This window comes from Rhinopithecus bieti, unplaced genomic scaffold, assembly GCF_001698545.2.
Source record: "Rhinopithecus bieti isolate Rb0 unplaced genomic scaffold, ASM169854v2 scaffold_19939, whole genome shotgun sequence".
Lineage (NCBI taxonomy): Eukaryota > Metazoa > Chordata > Mammalia > Primates > Cercopithecidae > Rhinopithecus > Rhinopithecus bieti.
In genome coordinates, this window is record NW_016810019.1 from 3,789,156 (window position 1) to 3,811,369 (window position 22,214).

At 40.4% G+C, this 22,214-nt stretch overlaps 1 protein-coding gene across 1 annotated transcript in view; it reads right to left on the bottom strand.

The window, feature by feature from the left end:
- The window catches only part of SYCP2L (synaptonemal complex protein 2 like), an 82,675-nt gene that overhangs the window by 44,049 nt on the left and 16,412 nt on the right, over nt 1-22,214 (bottom strand). Inside the window, exons 7-15 of the mRNA XM_017891117.1 lie at nt 20,985-21,070; nt 20,784-20,872; nt 17,754-17,788; nt 16,064-16,206; nt 13,486-13,538; nt 12,821-12,866; nt 10,774-10,866; nt 10,612-10,672; nt 907-1,052 (exon numbers count right to left, since the gene is read on the bottom strand). Coding sequence (XP_017746606.1) covers nt 907-1,052; nt 10,612-10,672; nt 10,774-10,866; nt 12,821-12,866; nt 13,486-13,538; nt 16,064-16,206; nt 17,754-17,788; nt 20,784-20,872; nt 20,985-21,070 — 752 coding nt within the window. The remainder of the gene's footprint in view (nt 1-906; nt 1,053-10,611; nt 10,673-10,773; nt 10,867-12,820; nt 12,867-13,485; nt 13,539-16,063; nt 16,207-17,753; nt 17,789-20,783; nt 20,873-20,984; nt 21,071-22,214) is intronic.

Sequence of the window (22,214 nt, forward strand, 5' to 3'; positions counted from 1 at the left end):
TTCTTTGCCCCGTCTACCGTCTGTGATATAGAAAAGTTTCCTGTTCCTGTCAACAAACAGGAAACATTACAGTCAGAGAGTTGGAGACCACAGCAATCTAGAGAGGTACAGACCATTTCCACAAGGTAAGACCAACAGGTAAAACTGTGGAAAAAGTCCCTCAGAAACTTTATTCCTAATGACTCCCTGATACGGTTTGGCCGTGTCCCCACCCAAATCTCATCCTGAAACGTAGCTCCCATAATTCCCACATGTCATGGGAGGGACCCCATGGGAGGTAATTGAATCATGGGGACGGGTCTTTCCCATGCTGTTCTCGTAATAGTAAGTCTCACAAGATCTGATGGTTTTATAAAGGGGAGTTCCCCTACGCAAAGCTCTCTTGCCTGCCACCATGTAAGATGTGACTTTGCTCCTCCTTTGCCTTCTACCATGATTGTGAAGCCTCCCCAGCCATGTTGAACTGTGAGTCCATTAAACCTCTTTCCTTTATAAATTATCCAGTCTCGTGTATGTCTTTATTAGCAGGGTGAGAACAGACTAATACACTCCCCATAGGTCCAGGGGGAGCTGAGAGAGATGGAAATGCCAGTGTCCTCAGGACTCCAGGAAGAAGGTGGTAAGAGGGTGATATTATCCTAGAAAACCGTTCATCTGTTCACAGTAAGTAGAATAAAGCATTTCAAGGAACAAAGAGGCTGTCTGTCCTACCCCGTCAAGACAATGACCCATGAAAAGGGAAAACTGGGATTCAAATCCAGAACTCTCAACTCTTTTTACATGGCACTCGAAAGACCAGGTTTTCTGCTTGATCAAATATTCGCATCAAAACCCAACGAGGACATTTAATAGACATGAAACATACTAAAACATTTTTAAATAATCCAAAAGAATGAAACCTGCCACCTGTTTATCTTTTCCTAAAGCTTGAATGGAAGCTTGTGATATGTTGAACTGCAAATCAAAATGGATTTCTATTTTCATGACTTCTTTGGAGCTGATAATCATGGGCTTCTTGAGGTAAATGATAAATATCTTTATCTTCTCAGTTTCTAAGAGAAAATATGGAATATCAATGCACAACAACATACTTCAATGTTTTATTTTAAAATTTTATAATTGTAAATAACTACACTAGGATGTCTGTTCAGATTTTTCTGTGGTAAGAAGTTGAAAAGAAATCATATTAAATAACATTACTTTGAAATTGTCCTTTAGATGCACATGCGCATTTACGCATATACATAGACTATACAATGAAGTGGTTGATCTTGCACACATTGGAAGTAACTTACCTTAGCAGCAAAGAAATGAAGACAGTTTTGCCTTCTGCAATTCATTTTTAAGAGCATTTTGTTTAATACAAGGCTATCATCTGCAATAGGTATTTCATTCCCAAATATACTAAGCACAACACTCACTCTCTCTCTCTGAAATTATACTTATTTCTAAAATTGAAAATAAAACTCACTGTCCCCAATGTGCAAAATGGAATAATCTACCACCATTTCAATGGACTCCACTTGAAGAAGAGGCAGAAACACCTTAGAAAGAAGTCTGTAGGCCAGTGGCGGTGGCTCACGCCAGTAATCCTAGCAGTTTGGGAGGCCAAGGTGGGCTGATCACGAGGTCAGGAGATCGAGACCATCCTGGCTAACACGGTGAAACCCTGTCTCTGCTAAAAATACGAAAAAATAGCCGGGCACGGTGGCGGGCGCTTCTAGTCCCAGCTATTCAGGAGACTGAGGCAGGAGAATAGGCATGAACCCAGGAGGTGGAGCTTGCAGTGAGCCGAGATCGTGCCACTGCACTCCAGCCTGGGGGACAGAGTAAGACTCTGTCAAAAAAGAACGACAGACAGAAAGAAAGAAAAAGAAAGCCAGAAAAAGAAAGAAAGAAAGAAAGAAAGAGAGAGAGAAAGAGAGAGAGAGAGAGAGAGAGAAAGGAAGACAGAAGGAAAGAGAGAGAGAGAGAGAGAGAAAGAAAGAAAGAAAGAAAGAAAGAAAGAAAGAAAGAAAGAAAGAAAGAAAGAAAGAAAAAAAGAAAGAAAAGAAAAAAGAAAAGAAAAGAAAAGAAAGAAAGAAAGTCTGTGTCTCCCAGCACTTTGGGAGGCTGAGGCGGGCATATCACGAAATCAGGAGTTCGAAACCAGCCTGACCAACACGCTGAAACCCTGTCTTTACTAAAAATACAAAAATTAGCTAGGCGTGGTGGTGCACCCCTGTAATCCCAGCTACTCAGGAGGTTGAGGCAGGAGAACCGCTTGAACCCAGTAAGCGGAGGTTGCAATGAGCCGAGATTGTGCCACTGCACTCCAGCCTGGGCAGCAGAGTGAGTCTCCATCTCAAAAAAAAAAAAGAAAAGTCTGTGTCTCAGACAACAGCCTCCTTGCAGGCTCCTACCTGGTCACCAGCCCTTTCCTGACAAATTGTAATCAGGCTTAGAAGAGAAAATAACTTAGACCAAATTCACAAAGAGCCCAAGAATAAGCCATGTTAAGTACAAGGTAAGTTGGAAGAAGCAGAATAGAAAAGGCAGCAAAGTCCAGGAAAGAACAGGCAAAGCTAATGGCCACAAATTAATGAGAAGGGAAAGAAGGGGGAAAAAAAAGTGAAACATACATGAGTCTAAATCTGTGAGGTCCAACTCATCAGAGTACTTAAAGCATGCCTAGTACCAACTGAGATGCTCTGTAAGCATAAAATACACATCAGATTATGAAGACTCAGTACACAAAAGAAGAACATAAAATGTATCATTAATAATTTTAAAATATTGATTACATGTTAAAATAATATTCTGGATATTATTCCTGGATATAATATTCTGGGTTAAATAAAATATATTATTAAAATTAATCTACTTAATCTTACTTTTTTAATCTACCAAAATTAATCTACTTTTTTCTTTAATGTGACTACTAGAAAATTTTAAATTAAGTATCTGGCTCACCTTATATTTCTATAGGACAGTATTGGTCTAGAGTAAGGCTCCATGATCTCCGCAAAATACTAATCTTACTGGACATTTTACTCATCACTGCAGGGAAAGTCTATAAAACCATGCAACAAAAGTAAGTTTAAATATCTTAAAAAGTAACTAGCTAATTGTTAGCCCAGCATAGTGGCAGAAGCCTGTGGTCCCAGCTACTCAGGAGACTGAGGCAGGAGAATGGCGTGAACCCAGGAGGTGGAGCTTGCAGTGAGCCAAGATCACGCCACTGCACTCCAGCCTAGGTGACAGAGATACTCTGTCTCAAAACAAAACAAAACAAAACAAAACAAAAAGAAATTTTAAGGAACAAATGTTGAACCAAACCAGGCACCCCCTGAGATTCTCCCCACCAGGAGATTGCCCTGAGACAACAGTCAATGTACAACCGAGTTCTGCCCACAATGGCATCAGCCAGACCACCTGATGGATAAGCAAGTCATGGAGACCCCACACTTCCTCACTCTCTCCCTTATATACCATTCATGCCAAGTCCTCTTTAAAAGCCCCGGCTTTCTTGCTCACCCACTGCCTGGAAACAGACCTGGTGCTGTTGTGGGTGGGGGTACAGTGGGAGTGAGACTGACCTTTGGATTGCACGGGAGCTGAGTGAGGCCTGTGACTGCTGACTTTTCCCCACTTCCCTGACAACCTGCATGACTCAGCAGAGACAGCCATAATCCTCCTATGAACATAACTCCATTGACCTGGGAACCTCACCCCTCACAGTGGCAGCAAGACCCACCCAAGGAGAGTCTGAGTTCAGACACTCCTAATCCTGCACCCACGCAGTGGTCCTTCCCTACCTATCCTGGTAACTGAAGACTAAGGGAATAGTGGCCCCACCCACCACCTATTCCTCCCCACACTACCATAGCTGATGCTCTCCTGGAAAGCGCCACCTCCCGGCAGAAGACCAACCAGCACAAAAATAAAGCATTAAACCACCAAATCTAAGAACCATCACAGAGTTCATTTCACCTCCCTGCCACTTCCATCAGAACAGGTGCTGGTATCCAAGGCTGACAGACCCATAGACAGTTCACATCACAGGAATCTGCAGACACCCCCCAAGTACCAGCCTGGAGCCTAGTAGACTTGCTGGGTGGCTAGATCCTGAAGAGAGATAATAATCTCTACGACTGGGCTCTCAGGAAGCCACATCCATAGGAAAAGGGGGAGAGTACTACATCAAGGGTACACCCCATGGGACAAAAGAATCTGAACAACAGCCTTCAGCCCTAGACCCTCCGACAGAGCCTACCCAAAGAAGAAAGAACCAGAAAACCAACTCTAGTACCATGATAAAACAAGGTTCTTTAACACCCCCCAAAAATCATACTAGCTCACCAGCAATGGATCCAAACCTAGAAGAAATCCCTGAGTTACCTGAAAAAGAATTCAGGAGGTTAGTTATTAAGCTAATCAGGGAGGCATCAGAGAAAGGTGAAGCCCAATGTAAGGGGGAAAAAAAAAATCATACAAGAAGTGAAAGGAGAACTATTCAATGAAATAGATAGCATAAATAAAAAACAATCAACATTTCAGGAAACAATAGACAACTTACAGAAACGCAAAATGTTCTGGAAAGTCTCAACAATAGAATCGAACAAGTAGAAGAAAGAAAGTCACCCAGGCATGGTAGCTCACGCCTGTAATCCCAGCACTTTGGGAGGCCAAAGTGGGTGGATCATGAGGTCAGGAGATCGAGACCATCCTGGCCAACATGGTGAAATCCTGTCTTAATTTTGTAAAATACAAAATTAGCTGGGTATAGTGGCACGTGCCTGTAATCCCAGCTACTCAGAAGGCTAAGGCACGAGAATCTCTTGAACCCAGGAGGTAGAGGTTGCAGTGAGCTGAGATCACACCACTGTACTCCAGCCCAGTGACAGAGCAAGACTGTGTCTCAAAACAAACAAACAAACAAACAAACAAAACAAAGTCAGAGCTCGAAGACAAGGTCTTTGAATTCATCCAATACAACAAAGACAAAGAAAAAAGAGTAAGAAAATATGAACAAAGCCTCCAAGAAGTCTGGGATGATGTTAAACGACCAAACCTGAGAATAATCGGCACTCCTGAGAAAGAAGAGAAATTGGAAAGTTTGGAAAATATATCTGGGGGAATAATCAAGTAAAACTTCCCCGACTTTGCTAGAGACCAAGACATCCAAATACAAGCAGCATAAAGAACACTCAGGAAATTCATCGCAAAAAGATCATCGGCTAGGCACATTGTCATCAGGTTTTCTTTTCTTTTCTTTTTTTTTTTTTGAGATGGAGTCTCGCTCTGTCACCCAGGCTGGAGCGCAGTGGCGCGATCTTGGCTCACTGCAAGCTCCGCCTCCTGGGTTCACACCACTTTCCAGCCTCAGCCTCCCAACGAAGGAAAGAATCTTGAAAGCGGTGAGACAAAAGCACCAGGTAACCTATAAAAAAAACCTATCAGATTAACAGCAGATTTCTCAGCAGAAACCCTACAAGCTAGAAGGGATTGGGGCCCTATCTTCAGCCTCCTCAAACAAAACAATTATCAGCCAAGAATTTAGTATCCAGTGAAAATAAGCTTGACATATGAAGGAAAGATACAGTCTTTTTCAGACAAATAAATGCTGAGAGAATTTGCCACTATCAAGCCACCACTACAAGAACTGCTAAAAGGAGCTCTAAATCTTGAATCCTGGAAACACATCAAAACAGAACTTCTTTAAGGCATAAATCACACAGGACCTATAAAACAAAAATACAATATTACAAAAACCGAGGTATATAAGCAACAAATAGCATGATGAATGGAATGGTACCTCACATCTCAATACTAACACTGAATGTAAATGGCCTAAATGCTCCACTTAAGAGATACAGAACTGCAGAATGAAGAAGAATTCACCAACCATCTGCTGCCTTCAAGAGACTCACCTAACACATAAGGACTCACATAAACTCAAGGTAAAGGAGTGGGAAAAGACATTTCATGCAAATGGGCACCAAAAGCGAGCAGGAGTAGTTATTCTCGTATCAGACAAAACAACCTTTAAAAAAACAGCAGTTAAAAAAGACAAAGAGGGACATTATATAATGACAAAAGGCCTTGTCCAACAAAAAAAATCACAGTCCTAAACACATATGCACCTAACACTGGAGCTCCCAAATTTATAAAACAATTACTAATAGACCTAAGAAATAAGACAAACAGCAACGCAATAACAGTGGGAGACTTCAATACTCCACTGACAGCACTAAACAGATCTTCAAGACAGAAAATCAACAAAGAAACAATGGATTTAAAGTATACCCTGGAACACATGAACTTAACAGATATATACAGAACATTCCATCCAACAACCGCAGAACATACATTCTATTCAACAGGCGCCTGAAACTTTCTCCAAGATAGACCATAAGAGAAGACCACAAAACGAGCCTCAATAAATTTAAGAAAACTGAAATTATTATTATGATTATTTTATTTTTTGAAATGGAATCTTGCTCTGTCACCCAGGCTGGAGTGCAGTAGCATGATCTTGGTTCACTGCAGCCTCCACCTCCCAGGTTCAAGTGATTCTCCTGCCTCAGTCTCCCAAGTAGCTGGGATTACAGGCATGCACCACCATGCCCAGCTAATTTTTTTGTATTTTTAGTAGAGACAGGGTTTCACCATGTTAGCCAGGCTGGTCTTGAACTCCAAACCTCAGGTGATCTGCCCACCTTGGCCTCCCAAAGTGCTGGGATTACAGGTGTGAGCCACCACGCCTGGCCTAGAAAGTTGAAATTTTATCAAGTACTCTCTCAGACCACAGTAGAATAAAACTGGAAATCAACTCTAAAAGGAACCTTCAAAACCATGCAAATATATGGAAATTAAATAACCTGCTACTGAATGATCATTGGGTCAAAAATGAAATCAAGATGGAAATTTAAAAATTTTTTGAACTGAGTGACAACAGTGACACAACCTATCAAAACCTCTGGGATACAGCAAAGGCAATGCTAAGAGGAAAGTTCATAGCCCTAAACACCTACATCAAAAAGTCTGAAAGAGCACAGACAGACAATCTAAGGTCACACCTCAAGGAATTAGAGAAATAAGAACAAACCAAACTCAAATCCAGCAGAAGAAAAGAAATAACCAACATCAGAGCAGAACTAGATGAAACTGAAACAAAACAATACAAAAGATAAATGAAACAAAAAGCTGGTTCTTTGAAAAGTAAATAAAATTGATAGACCATGAGTAAGACTAATCAAGAACAGAGAGAAAATCCAAATAAGCTCAGTAAGAAATGAAACAGGAGATACTACAACTGACATCACTGAAATATGAAAGATCATTTAAGGCTTCTATGAACACCATTACACATATAAACTAGAAAACCTACAAGAGATGGATAAATTTCTGGAAAGATACAACCCTCCTAGCTTAAATCAGGAAGAATAAGATACCCTGAATAGACCAATAACAAGCAGTGAGATTGAAATTGTAATTTAAAAATTATCACCACCAAAAAGTCCAGGACCAGACGGATTCACAGCAGAATTCTACCAGACATTCAAAGAAGAATTGGTACCAATCCTACTGACATTATTCTACAAGATAGATAAAGAGGGAACCCTCCCTAAATCATTCTATGAAGCCAGTATCACCCTAATACCAAAAGCAGGAAGGGACATAACCAAAAAAGAAAACTACAGACCAAAATCCCTGATGAACATAGATGCTAAAATTCTTAACAAATACTAGCTAACTGAATCCAACAACATATCAAAAAGATAATCCACCATCATCAGGTGGGTTTCATACCAGGTATGCAGGAATGGTTTAATATGCACAAGTCAATAAATGTGATACACCACAAAAACAGAATTAAAAACAAAAATCACATGATCATCTCAATAGATGCAGAAAAAGTGTTTGACAAAATCCAGCATCCTTTATGATTAAAACTCTCAGCAAAATCGGCATACAAGGGACATACCTCAGTGGAATAAAAGCCATCTATGACAAACCCACAGCCAGCATAATACTGAACGGGGAAAAGTTGAAAGCATTCCCTCTGAGAACCAGAACAAAACAAGGATGCTCATTCTCACCACTCCTCTTCAACATAGTACTGGAAGTGCTAGCCAGAGCAATCAGACAAGAGACAGAAATAAATTGGTAAAGAGGAAGTCAAACTGTCTCTGTTTGCTGATGATAATGATTGTATACCTAGAAAACTCTAAAGATTCCTCCAGAAAGCTCCTTGAACTCATCAAATAATTCAGTAAAGTTTCCAGATAAAAAATTAATGTACACAAATCAGTTGCTCTTCTATACACCAACAGCAACCAAACTGAGAATCAAATCGAGAACTCAAACCCTTTTATCATAGATGCAAAAATAAAATAAAATAACTTAGGGATGGGCCGGGTGCAGTGGCTCACGCCTGTAATCCCAGCACTTTGGGAGGCTGAGGTGGGTGGATCACCTGAGGTCAGGAGTTTGAGATCAGCGTGGCTAACATGGTGAAATCCCGTCTTGACTAAAAATACAAAATTAGCTGGGTGTGGTGGTGAGCGCCTGTAATTCCAGCTACTCAGGAGGCTGAAACAGGAGAATCGCTTGAACCCAGGAGGCAGAGGTTGCAGTGAGCTGAGATCACACCACTGAAATCACTCCAGCCTGGGTGACAGAGTGAGACTCCATCTCCAAAATAAATAAATAAATAAATAAATAAATAAATAAATAAATAAATAAATAAAACTTAGGTATATACCTAACCAAGGAGGGGAAAGATCTCTACAAGAAAAACTACAAAACACTGCTGAAAGAAATCATAGACAACACAAACAAATGGAAACACATCCCATGCTCATGGATGGATAAAATCAATATTGTGAAAATGACCATACTCCCAAAAGGAATCTACAAATTCAATTCAATTCCCAGTAAAATATCACCATCATTCTTCACAGAATTAGAAAAAACAATTCCAAAATTCATATGGAACCAAAAAAAAGCCCACATAGCCAAAGCAAGACTAAGCAAAAATAACAAATCTGGAGGCATCACATTACCTGATTTCAAACGATATTATAAGGCCATAGTCACAAAAACAGTATGGTACTGGTATAAAAATAGGCACATAGATGAATGGAACAGAATACAGAACCAAGAAATAAACCCAAATACATACAGCCAACTGATCTTTGACAAAGCAAACAAAAACATAAAGTAGGAAAAGGACACCCTTTTCAACAAAATGGTGCTGGGATAATTGGCAAGCCACATGTAGGAGAATGAAACTGGATCCTCATCCCTCACCTGATACAAAAATCAACTCAAGACGGATGAAGGACTTAAATCTAAGACCTGAAACTATAAAAATTCTAGAAGATAGGCCGGGCACAGTGGCTCACACCTGTAATCCCAGCACTTTGGGAGGCCAAGGTGGACAGATCACCTGAGATCAGGAGTTCAAGACCAGCCTAAACTAGAGGGAGAAACCCCATCTCTATTAAAAATACAAAAAATTAGCCAGGCATGGTGGTGCATGCCTATAATCCCAGCAACTCAGGAGGCCAAGGCAGAACCCAAGAGGTGGAGTTTGTGGTGAGCCGAGATCGCGCCATTGCACTCCAGCCTGGGCAACAACAGCAAAACTCCACTTCAAAAAAAAAAAAAAAAAAAACTCTAGAAGATAACATTGGAAAACCCTTCTAGACATTGGCGTAGGCAAGGATTTCATGACCAAAACCCAAAACAAATGCAATAAAACAAAGATAAATAGCTGGGACTTAATTAAACTAAAGATCTTTTGCATGGCAAAAGGAACAGTCAGCAGAGTAAACAGACATCCCACAGAGTGGGAGAAAACCTTAACAATCTATACATCCGACAAAGGACTAATATCCAGAATTTACAACGAACTCAATTCAGCAAGAAAAAAAAAAAAATCCCACCAAAAAGTGGGCTAAGGACATGAATAGACAAGTCTCAAAAGAAGATATACAAATGGCCAACAAACATGAAAAAATGTTCAACATCACTAATGATCAGGGGAATGCAAATCAAAATCTCTGATCTGCAAAGCCCTTGATCCTAACCACTAATTACAAAACAGCCTGATGATCCATCTCCATAGAGGGGGCAGGCACCTACATTTCCAGCCATGGAACATGACAGCCATGTTCCTTCTTACTAGATGTCTTCCTTACTATCCACAGTTTACTACCTGATCTTCTAGGTTTATCAAGAGAGGAACCTAGGATGACATGTTCTCCTCTCCCCATCAGACTCTTTCAAAACAAAGCAACACTTTGGGGAAAAGCATTGTTAATTGATTGCTGGATCATATGGTAGTTCTACTTTTAATTTTGTGAGGATCTACAAACATTTTTAAAATGAAAAAACTAGACAAATAATTTAATCCCAAGGTCACAAAGCACAGAAGTCACAAACCCGTGACAGCACACCTTCCATCATACCATACAGCCTTCCTACCTCAAGGCATGATCAAAATATGCCCTAGAATATAATAAAAATAAACATACAGTATGTATAAATAAATATACACTTCAAATACAACAGAAATAATACTTGGAACTGGACGTAGGTTGTTTAAATGTATCATATTACCTATTACGTCGAAATTCATCACTGCTTCCTTCGGAAGTGTCACTGAGTCCCATAGAGTATTCTTGGGAAAATAAATAAGTGAAATTCATGAGCGCAAAACATATACTTACATAAAAATGATCTCTAAAGGCTTAGTTCTAACCAAGAATCGAACATCATTACCTCAGCATTGTCTATATAAAAAGTAACACTCTGACTTCCCAGGTTGAAGTCGATCCAAAATTTCTCTAATTTTTCATCCGCTGGTTTTCTCATCTGTAAGAGATCATTTCAGCATGAATTATACACATAAAAATCATGCTATAGGGTCAGATAAACATTATTCCCTTGAAAACAGAATTTCTGCTTTCCTGGAACAGCATTCTCCTGGCATAATAGAGCCTCTCTTTATTGAATGACTCTTTTGTGCAAAACAGAAGGATCTCAGTTTTATAGAACTCAGCCATTTCTCCTCACCCCTCCAAAAATCCCACTATCCTTAGCATATTTAATAGATATTTAAATATGTCACATGATTCTATCTACACAATTTTTTTCTAATGAAAATCACAGAGAAAACAGTTCTATGTTGAATCAGTAACAATCCACACTGCATATGGATGGAAACTTCCAGAGAAGGAGATACTGTAACCAAACATGAGTGATGTGCCATCTGTCTTCCATTAGAGTAGAGCTAAAACTTGAAGACTTCAAATTTCCTTCATTTTAATTATTCTAAAGTAAATAGATGCTTATAGTTAAAACAGGGGAAGAAAGATTCTAACAGTATGGTGTTTATAGAAACAGTAAACATCTTCTCTGCCCCTCAGCTTTTCGTAAGTACCTTTCCAAAGGCACCATTAACAATGCCTTTGTTTCCTCCCAGATGTTTTCTAGACATACATCAACAAGTATAGGCCAGGCACAGTGGCTCTCGCCTGTAATCCCAGCACTTTGGGAGGCTGAGGCGGGCGGATCACAAGCTCAGGAGATTGAGACCATCCTGGCTAACACAGTGAAACCCCGTCTCTACTAAAAATACAAAAAATTAGCCAGGCATGGTGGCAGGCGCCTGTAGTCCCAGCTACTCAGGAGGCTGAGGCAGGAGAATAGTGAGGCGGAGCTTGCAGTGATCCGAGATCACGTGACAGCACTCCAGCCTGGGCGACAGAGCGAGACTCCGTCTCAAAAAAAAAAAAAAAAAAAAAGTATATAGAAAGATTTTATTCCCCAACAATAGATAAAACACCAGACTTACTATTCTACAATCCAATTTTCCAATACGTTGTATTTCTTGGACCTCTTTCCTTTCTATAATACATGTCTACCTTTTAATAGCTACAGAGGTGAATGAGGGCTTTCACCCACAATACATGTTCCTGGAAGCCAGTGTAAGGGTCAGGGTAAGGGCCCTGATGGAAGGGAATGAAAATTTGGATGTCGTAGAAAGAAGAAAAACCAAACAGAGCAGAATTGTCAGACAATCGGAGGGAAAATAAACAGAATGAGCCTACCAGACTCAGTTCTAGAGAGGAGGAATGTGTAGTGTAGCCATGAGTTGAAAGTTTAGCTCAGAGAGGCCAAGAAGGGGACTCTGAACCCAAAACAAAGAAATGATGAATGAGGACATTCTGAAGACAGGGTCCAGGACACTCAAACAAAGTCAAGGTTCCAAGACCTCTAAATATTTTAGCCTGAAACTGAGATGCTGTAGGTTGCGGCCCTTTTATATGAAGGACCTTGTTCCTCTAGAAACCAAATGGGGGGTGGGGAAGAAACTGGTCAACCTTGGACTATAAAGTGCAAGGTAGAATGAGACAGAGAGAAAGGACAGTGGCCCCAATGGTTGAGAATAAGAGGGTGGGGCATAAGATGGAAGGAGAGAAGCAAGGAAATCATTCTTTTTACCCCAGTCTAGGCATGAATTATGTTACTCATGAATAGGGTAAAATGAGGCAAGCTTCCTGTAACTGTCCTCATGTACATAGTACAGACCCTAAAATTCCTTTTTCCAGTAGTAATAGTAGAGCCCTTAAACTTACTGGTAATGCATTCTGGTTAGGGTATGGTATGATCAGTTGGAGAATTTAGGTCATTAGGAGAAGAAGTTGGCATCCTTTTTTAAAAAGCCCTTTTGAGTCATGAGAGCAAAAGTTTGACCTAACCATATAAACCTAACTCGTGGTTTCACTGCACACCACCCTCAGACCTGCAAGAGAGATGAACATACCTCATGCTCATCAGCAAAAGCAGCAACACACGGAAATGAATACACCCTGCAAAACACCTCACAATTAAAAAATAAAATATGAATGAACCTTAAATACATCTACAGACGTTCCGCAACAAGCACTTATAACTAGAGTATGCATTAAGTCTCCTCGTACAGAGTATGATAGGGGGTTTAAGTTTGCAAATGGAGACCTACTATGGGTAGATTTCAAATCTCCATCTGGCAGTCAGTAAACCAGGTTTACTAGTACTGTATCTCAACCCAGTTACTCAGCCAGATTCCCAAACAAAAGGAGTGAATTTAGCCAATATTGCCTGACCAAGGACTTAATTGTTCATGATACAACTAACTCCAGCAACTTCAAGTCAGGAAATTGTTTTTAATACAATTTATGAACTCTTTAAAGAATGTATTATTTGAAAATACCCCAAGTCACACATATAATAAAACTGATAGAGATAATTTTTAAACACACTCCAACAAGCCACTAGGCAGAAAGGGTCTGATCTTCTCAGGTTTCTACTCAATGGACAACTCAATATGCTCTGTAAAGATGTACCCAATATTCTCTCCCAAAATGAAACGGATCCTAAACTGTTCTTTTAAAACATTAGATATTTTCAGAATACAACTAGTCAATAATGCTCAGAGACACAACTTACCTTCTTTGGTCACCGAGTCTGTCGTTTAGGTGATTGAGAAAACGTCTACTGTCCTTCAAAGCAAATGATATAAACTCTTTTATTAAAAAAAAAAATCAAGATGTCTTGGTCAATACTACCTTAGCATATAGAGGCCAGTGTTTGCTTCTAAATGACCAGGATGCAGTAACATCAATGAGGCTTTATAAGGATTTGTTATTATATGTTAACAATACTTCATGCCACAAAGAGGAGGCTCCGGGATCATGTTTCTAGAAGGAACCTTTGCTCCCTACAGCCATTAGATTTTCAGCTGAGGAATACTTAGGTCTCCAAAAGTTAAATGCCTGGTTATGTTTCACTGGGTCAGAAGTGTAAGCAAGAGAAATACATCTTACTGATGACCTAGGTTACAATATTTGACCAACCCATTGGGCATCCACCTCCCTAACACCTGCACAGCACAAACCAACCACAAACCTATAAAATTTATCAACTTTGGGTTGATCTGGGTGTATTATCTACGGCCAATTTTCCTTTTTGGGAGTTCTCTATCTCACTCTCTTCTCCTAGCATATGTTCTAAGAACAAAGACTATTATTAGAGTTTACCTAACCAACAGCTCTCAGGAAGAAATTTGTTGCCCCACATTCTAAAAACAAAGAGACACAGATCCAAGATTTTGTTCCCTTTTGTTAGCAAGGATTGGCTATTGTAGTCAACACTCCTTATGCTCCTGATCTACCATTCAGCAGTAATTAGACATCAGCAGTGTAAGCCTTTCATGTAAAAAAGCAATTCGGGCTGGGTGCGGTGGCTCTCATCTGTAATCCCAGCACTTTGGGAGGCTGAGACAGGCAGATCACCTGAGGTTGGGAGTTGGAGACCAGCCTGACCAACATGGAGAAACCCCGTCTCTACTAAAAATACAAAATTAGCCGGGAGTGGTGGCACATGCCTGTAATCCCAGCTACTCGGGAGGCTGAGGCAGGAGAATCGCTTGAACCCAGGAAACGGAGGTTGCGGTGAGCCGAGATCGCGCCTTTGCACTCCAGCCTGGGCAACAAGAGCAAAACTCTGCCTCAAAAAAAAAAAAAAACACACACACACACACTCAATTCAATTGAGAAACTGATAGCTCTGGGGAAGGAAATGATTTTGGAAACAAGATAATTACATTTCTCTATTTTCATCAAATTTTCCTGCAAATGAGAAATGACAAAGAGCAGAAAGGAAATTAACACATGAGTGCCTACAATAGCCCTGGACCTTTCAGTTTCTCTTATTGAATTCTCAAGACTTTGAGGTGGGCTTTAGTCCCATTTTACAGATGAAGTCACTCAGGCTTCACAAGTCAACTACCTTGCCAAAATGCACACATCCCATAAATTGGAGAGGTGGGGCTCAAACTCTAGGTTCAACCCAGTTTGGGACAGACCCAAAGCTCATGGTCTTTCCACTGAGATTATACTGAATCCTGGCTAAATAATTACTATATGCAGTATATGACAGTAGGTTCAGAGTCTGAGGAAATATAAAGGTCCATGTTTAATAAAAATCCTGATTACATGGGAATTTTGACCAGAAAGGTTTTGTCAACATGAGTACTGTTATTAAGAATTTTACCTTTTCCTACAGGAGTCTAACCCTCATTTTAAAAACTTTTTAGAAGAAGAGGGAAAATGTTTTAGCTATTTTAAGATGAAGGTGAATACACAACAAAGTCATAAGCTATTTTTGTGTGGCTTTTGTGAACACAATCACAGGAAGCCCAGGTTGCAGAGAAGACTCTAAAAAGTATTGTTTCTCCAAATTATGCAGGTCGGATGGCTCAGAACACAGCCACCCCATAATACTCCTCTGCCAGGCCATGTCCATTTCAGCCTCCTGCCATCACAGCAGCTGCCTTCTGCAAGGCAAAAATGCTCTGATTTCTTCTTCAATTCTCCCTACCGTTCAAGGTTCATTGAAAATTGCTCACCCTTCCAAGACAATTTTTTTAACTGAATCCATCAAATTCACCTAGTTCTGTATCCTATAAAGAAGTCCTGGACAGACACGGTGGCTCACACCTGTAATTCCAGCACTCTGGAAGGCCAAGGTGGGCAGATCACCTGAGGTCAGGATTTCAAGATAAGACTGGCCAACATGGCTAAACCTGGTCTCTACTAAAAATAAAAAATTAGCCAGGCGTGGTGGCAGGCACCTGTAATCCCAGCTACTTGGGAAGCTGAGGCAGGAGAATCACTTGAACCCAGGAGGCAGAGGTTGCAGTGAGCTGAGATTGCACCACTATACTTCAGCCTGGGCAATAGCATAATTTTTTCCAAAAAAAAAAAAAAAAAAAAAAGAAAGAAAGAAAAGAAAAGAAAAGTCCTATCTGTATCCCTATATCTAGCTCACAATATTCTGTTCATATTGCCTTCAAATGTTTCTCCTAAGTGGGAAACAAGTTTAAGAATGGCAGTGTAATCACACTTAAGCAAAAAAAAAAAAAAAAAAAAAAAAATCCTCCCATAAACCCAACACACAGGAAAGTTCTCAGAGGAAGCTTAATAAATATTGGCTAAACAGAAATTCGCATGACCAGGAATCTCACCGTCTCAAATTCTCGATCCTTAATTTCTTTGAAACCTTCGGCAATGACTTCATCATCAAACCATTTATGGACAAGTTCCTCCCTTGAATTTCTAATCGTCAGTCTACACAGCGCTTCAGAAATAGCAACCTGCTGGTCATAATCTAGAGATTAAAAACATGGTAGACACAGATAATTCTGGGCACAAAGCAAAAGAAAAAACGAGTTCCAGAGCTAGCACTTGCTCTAAGAAACTCCATCTGAGAAGCCTAGCATTATGTCTTAGAGTTACCATGGCAAGATGCATCCTGGAGTAATAAGAATCATTTAAATTCTTTTTTTTTTTTTTTTTTTTTTTGAGATAGTCTCACTTTGTCACCCTGGAGTGCAGTGGTGGCTGGAGTACAGTGACCCGATCTCGACTCACTGCAATCTTCGCCTCCTGGGTTCAAGTGATTCTCCTGCCTCAGCCTCCCAAGAAGCTGGGATTACAGCCATGTGTCACCATGCCTTGCTAATCTTTATATTTTTAGTAGAGATAAGGTTTTGCCATGTTGGCCAGGCTGGTCTTGAACTTCTGGGTTCAAGCGATCTGCCCACCTCGGCCTCCCAAAGTGCCAGGATTGTAGGCATGAGCCACCACGCCTTGCCAAAATCATATAAATTCAGTATTTAAGAAATAAAATAAAAATCTAAATAAGAGGTTGGTATATAACAATTTTTAAATNAAATAAAAATCTAAATAAGAGGTTGGTATATAACAATTTTTAAATAAATAATATTTATGGGTATTATATTTTAGATATATTAAAATACTCATCCAAACCAAATCATCAAACAGCCTTAAAAATGTTTCTACTGGCCAGGCGTGGTGTCTCATGCCTGTAATCCCAGCACTTTGGGAGGCCAAGGCAGGCAGATCACCTGAGGTCAGGAGTTTGAGACTAGCCTGGCCAACATGGTGAAACCCCATCTCTACTAAAAATACAAAAACTAACCGGGCATGGTGGTACATGCCTGTAATCCCAGCTACTCAGGAGGCTGAGGCAGGAGAATCGCTTGAACCCAGGAGGCTGAGGTTGCAGTGAGCCGAGATCATGCCATTGTACTCCAGCCTGGGCAATAAGAGCAAAACTCCATTTAAAAAAAAAAAAAGTTTCTACTACAAAATAAAATCCCAAAATAACTTGTAGTATTTCACAGCAAATAAACTAAAACTACATGTAGTAACATGTTTAAATTACAAACAATTCTAAGGGCAAAAAGGGAGTTGTAGCCCAAGGAATGGCATTTATAGGATGCTTTTAAAATCTACAAAATGATAATGCATGTTATTTAGGGATCTACAGAGTAAAACAGAAAATATGCTTGGGAACGAAAACAAATCTGAGTCAAGGAGAAGGAAATGGGATGAGGAACATGGACACAGGGGACTTTATCCATGACACCTTTTGTTTTCTTTAAAACAGACTTGAAGCTAATGTGGTAAAATGCTAAATTTTGACAAAGCTGGCTGGCAGTAAACGAGTATTCACGAATTATTCTTTACCATTTTCAGCATGCTAAAATCTCTCAAAATAAATTTAAAATAAAACCCTAATTCCTACCTTCAATTTAACCATAATTTATTCCCCATGGTCCCAAGATGCTCATAAAACCCCCAGTGTCCAATATTTAATATTCTAATACTGAAAATTCTAAAATTTCTTACCACCCACAGTCAAGAGTGTCCTTGCAAGGTCTTTCCTGAAACATTTAGATAAATCACATTTAACTGAAGCGAACATCAAGAGGTAAAACTTTACTATACTGGCATTAAACTTTAAAACCAAAATATGTTTCTGAAACTATTTCAAATTCAGCATCAGAATTTCCTTAATGTCAATAATACATATTTATGGAAAAACCTTCTCAAGTTTATATATTAAGGACCTAGATGTTATTTTTTAAGAAGCTAGAACTACTATATACACTCTGAGGTTCTATTTTCCCTCTTGTAAAGTGAATTCCATTTGATGATCTCTAAGGGTTCATCAAATTAATTGCGGAGTTTTATAATCACCGCATCAACCTGTGAGGGCATATGTCCTTTTAGACAGTTTGATACCTGCAGGAAATGATACAGACAGTGATTCTTTCCTATGAGCTGCTTGATCTGATTTTAAAAACTAATTTAGGCTGAGTACGGTGGCTCATGCCTGTAATCCCAGAACTTTGGGAGGCCTAGACGCACAGATCACCTGAGGTTGGGAGTTCAAGACCAACCTGACCAACATGGAGAAACTCCATCTGTACTAAAAACACAAAAGTAGCCGGGTATGGTGGCACATGCCTGTATTCCCAGCTACTCGGGAGGCTGAGGCAGGAGAATCGCTTGAACCCCGGAGGCGGCGGTTGTATGAGCTGAGAGCGTGCCATTGCACTCCAGCCTGGGCAATAAGAGTGAAATTCCATCTCAAAAAACAAAACAAAACAAAATAAAAAACAAATTAATTTAGAGATGTAATAGGATTAAGCTATTACATTATTGTAACTAATGCAGACTCTCGAATTGTACATTATTCACTCAGAATTTCAAATAAATGCTAACAAGTGTGAGTCGATCTTTTTTTTTTTGAGACTGAGTCTGGCTTTGTCACCCAGGCTGTCACCCAGCAGCACGATCTTGACTCACTGCAACCTCTGCCTCCCAGGGTCAAGTAATTCTGCCTCAGCCTTCCAAGTAGTTGGCATTACAGGTGCCCGCCACACCCAGCTAATGTTTTCTATTTTTAATAGAGACGGGGCTTCACCATGTTGGTCAGGCTGGTCTTGAACTCCTGACCTCAAGTGATCCACCCACCTCAGCCTCCCAAAGTGCTGGAATTACAGGTGTGAGCCACCATGCCCGGCCAAGTCTATCTTTTAACGCCTGAAATAACTCCCATTTTAAAGAATAGATTTGTTGAGAAACTTTGTAAGAAGTAGATTGACTTGTTACTATTAAATAGAAACCAGGAAACAGTACCACTGAGCAAAATTAATTCTGCTTAATTTTATATTGCAGTTTTTACCTTTGAAGTCCAGAACATTCCAGACTTTCTAGAACACACAGACAATAAGGTAGTGTGTTCAAAGATTAGTTTGAAAACTTAGGAGAAAATATGAGATCAGCTGCTCTCCAAATCTAAATACACCACTAAGAGTAGTGATTTCACTAATGTATTAAATAAAAATGTGTTTAGGAAAAATTCAGTGTAAAAACTATATCCTGCAAAGACTAAATGGACAAACACTATGACAGTGAGTTTCATGCTCACAAATCACCTATTTCAAGCCCTACACTGTGGCCACACACCAAGTAAATAATGTGCCACAATGATGTCCTCCATGCTGGCTGGTGGTTAGCACAGTCACAGGTTCCGGTTCCAACTTCAAAACAGGGTGCTGGCTTTGTTGTTTCTATGGTCACACATTACAACCTTACCTCTAAATCTCACATCCCAAGAACTATGCAACAGTGGCTTTGGGTCACCAAAAAACAAAAAATCCATCACATGAAAAGCAATCAAAATTCCATCTCACATTAGTGTAGCTACCTTGGGGCACTTCCTCTTTAGCAGATAATGTGCTAATCACTTTACATGGATTGCTTGATTTAACCTTTACAATAATTCTATCAAGTAGGTATTACTTTGACTCCATTTTACAGGGAAACAAACTGAGGTATGATGAAGTCAGGGCTGTGCTCAAAGACAACGGGCAAACGTGGCAAAACTCGGATTTGAAGCCAAGCAGGCTCTACGGTCTATACTCTTAACATTCTCCCCTGAATCACGAATTTAGTTCACATTTACAATGAAAAAATCGAGCCTGAGAAAGCATTTTGCCTCAATGTTGATGCAAAAAGAAAAAATAAAATACTTCGTAATTATTAAAAAGGAAAAATCTAGCAATTTTTTTTTTTTTTTTTTTGAGACAGAGTCTCGCTCTGTGGCCCAGGCTGGAGTGCAGTGCTGCATTCGGCTCACGCAACCTCCGCCTCCCGGTGTCAAGTGATTCTCCTTACCTCAGCCTCCTGAATAGCTGGGACTATAGGTGCGTGCCACCACGCCCAGCTAATTTTTTGTATTTTTGGTGGAGATGGGGTTTCTTTTTTTTTTTAATTATTATTTTGAGACGGAGTCTCGCTCTGTCGCCCTCAGGCTGGAGCGCAGTGGCATGATCTCGGCTCATGGCAAGCTCCACCTCCCAGGTTCACGCCATTCTCCTGCCTCAGCCTGCCAAGTAGCTGGAACTACAGGCGCCTGCCACCACACCCGGCTAATTTTTTCTATCTTTAGTGGAGACAGGATTTCACCATGTTAGCCAGGATGGTCTCGATCTTCTGACCTCGTGATCCACCTGCCTCAGTCTCCCAAAGTGCTGGGATTACAGGCCTGAGCCACCATGTCTGGCCGAGATGGGGTTTCACCATGTTAGCCAGGATGGTCTGGATCTCTTGACCTTGTGATCTGCCTGCCTTGGTCTCCCAAAGTGCTGGGATTACAGGCATGAGCTACCGCGCCCGGCTGCAATGTCTTCTTTTTACGTCAGCCTCTCTTTATCACCTAGCATAGTGCCTGACTCATAATAGGTGCACAAAGCATTTACCGAAGAGAGAAACGACATAATCAGGTCTAAGCAGAACACAGACTGAAGTCGTACAATCGTGAGAGGTTTTACCCTTACTACAGCACGTAACTTATACAAAGTCACTTACATAAGATGACACATGCGTTCTGACAAAGGGAATTTTTTTCTTTCTTCCCGAGGGACAGCATCCAAAATGCAGTTAAAAGTCTTCAAGCCCTTTTGGGAATTGAGAAGACATTCATGGAGAAGAAACAAAACAGAGACCTATGTACGATCTTCTCTAAGGTTTCTGGAGCCGCTGGTATCTATTTTGTTATTTGCAACTTACCTCCTGTTGAATCAAATGATCTACAGTCTTTTCTGTCACCAGGGATCCTAAGCTAAGTAGGAAGGAATCCAACATCTGAATTTTCCCTGAAAGTATAATTTCAAAGACTCAATTTTATGTTTGAAAGAGTAAGAAAACGACTCCTACACATGGTCAGAGCCTTTCACTGAGGGTGTCTTTCTGGCTTTTCTACGATATAACTCACTTTGCAGCCTGTGCCCCTCACAATCCTGTTGCACTGTCTTCTGGTATTAAGGGTTGTGAGCATGTGCACACGTTCATATATGCGTTTATTTTACATGGTTCTTGGTGACTTATTTTGAAACCAAATCTTACTTTAGCTCAGGAAAATTAATTCTTTGATACTTTTATTACAGTAGACTTTCTCAACTTTGGCAATATTGATATTTCAAGCCAGGTAATTCTTCTTCTAAGAAGAACTTGAGAACTGCTGTCAAAATGCAGGGGGGAAAGTGAGTGAGGAAAAGATGCACATGAAGATAAAAACAAAGATGTGACAGATAATCTTACAAAGAGGGAACAGAAAGTAAATGTAACGGACTTTTTGGTGGTCTCTCCACCATCCTTCCCCACTCCTCTGTTATGGAGCAGTTGTGCTATTTGGGTGAGACCGATCAGTTCCAGGGGTAAATCCGGACTGGCTTAAACTAGGCAGAGGTGGCCCATTTATCTTTTCATAGTGACTGGTTCATCTGGAGGGCAGGGCACCCAATCAGAGCAAAGCTAGGGCTTTTGTTTGCTGGTTAAGGAAAGCGAAACTTTCTCCCCCAGATGTGAACCAGGAAGCACAAAGTTCTGGTTGCAACCAACAAGGGAAACCACCTTGAGAGCAAAGACTAGACTCTGAGAAAGGCAGAACCGACAGGGCTATAGAGAAATGGAGCGGAGCCACTCTATTTCCAAACTGCCCACCTCTGGACTCTTCAGTCCCTTCAGCCAGTAAGTTGTCTTTATCATTTAAGCCTATTCGAGCTAGATATTCTGTTAAATACACCCAGAGCACTCTACCTCAGTAGTTGTTGACTACAGATGATTTTGCCCCACAGGGGATGTGTGGAGATGTTTTTGGTTGTCATGACTTGGGGATGGATGCTGTTGACATCTAGAGGGTAGAGGACAGGGATGCCACCAAACACCCTTTGATGTGCAGGATAGCACCCAGGACAAAGGATTACCCAGTTCAAAATATCTATATTGCCAAAATTGAGA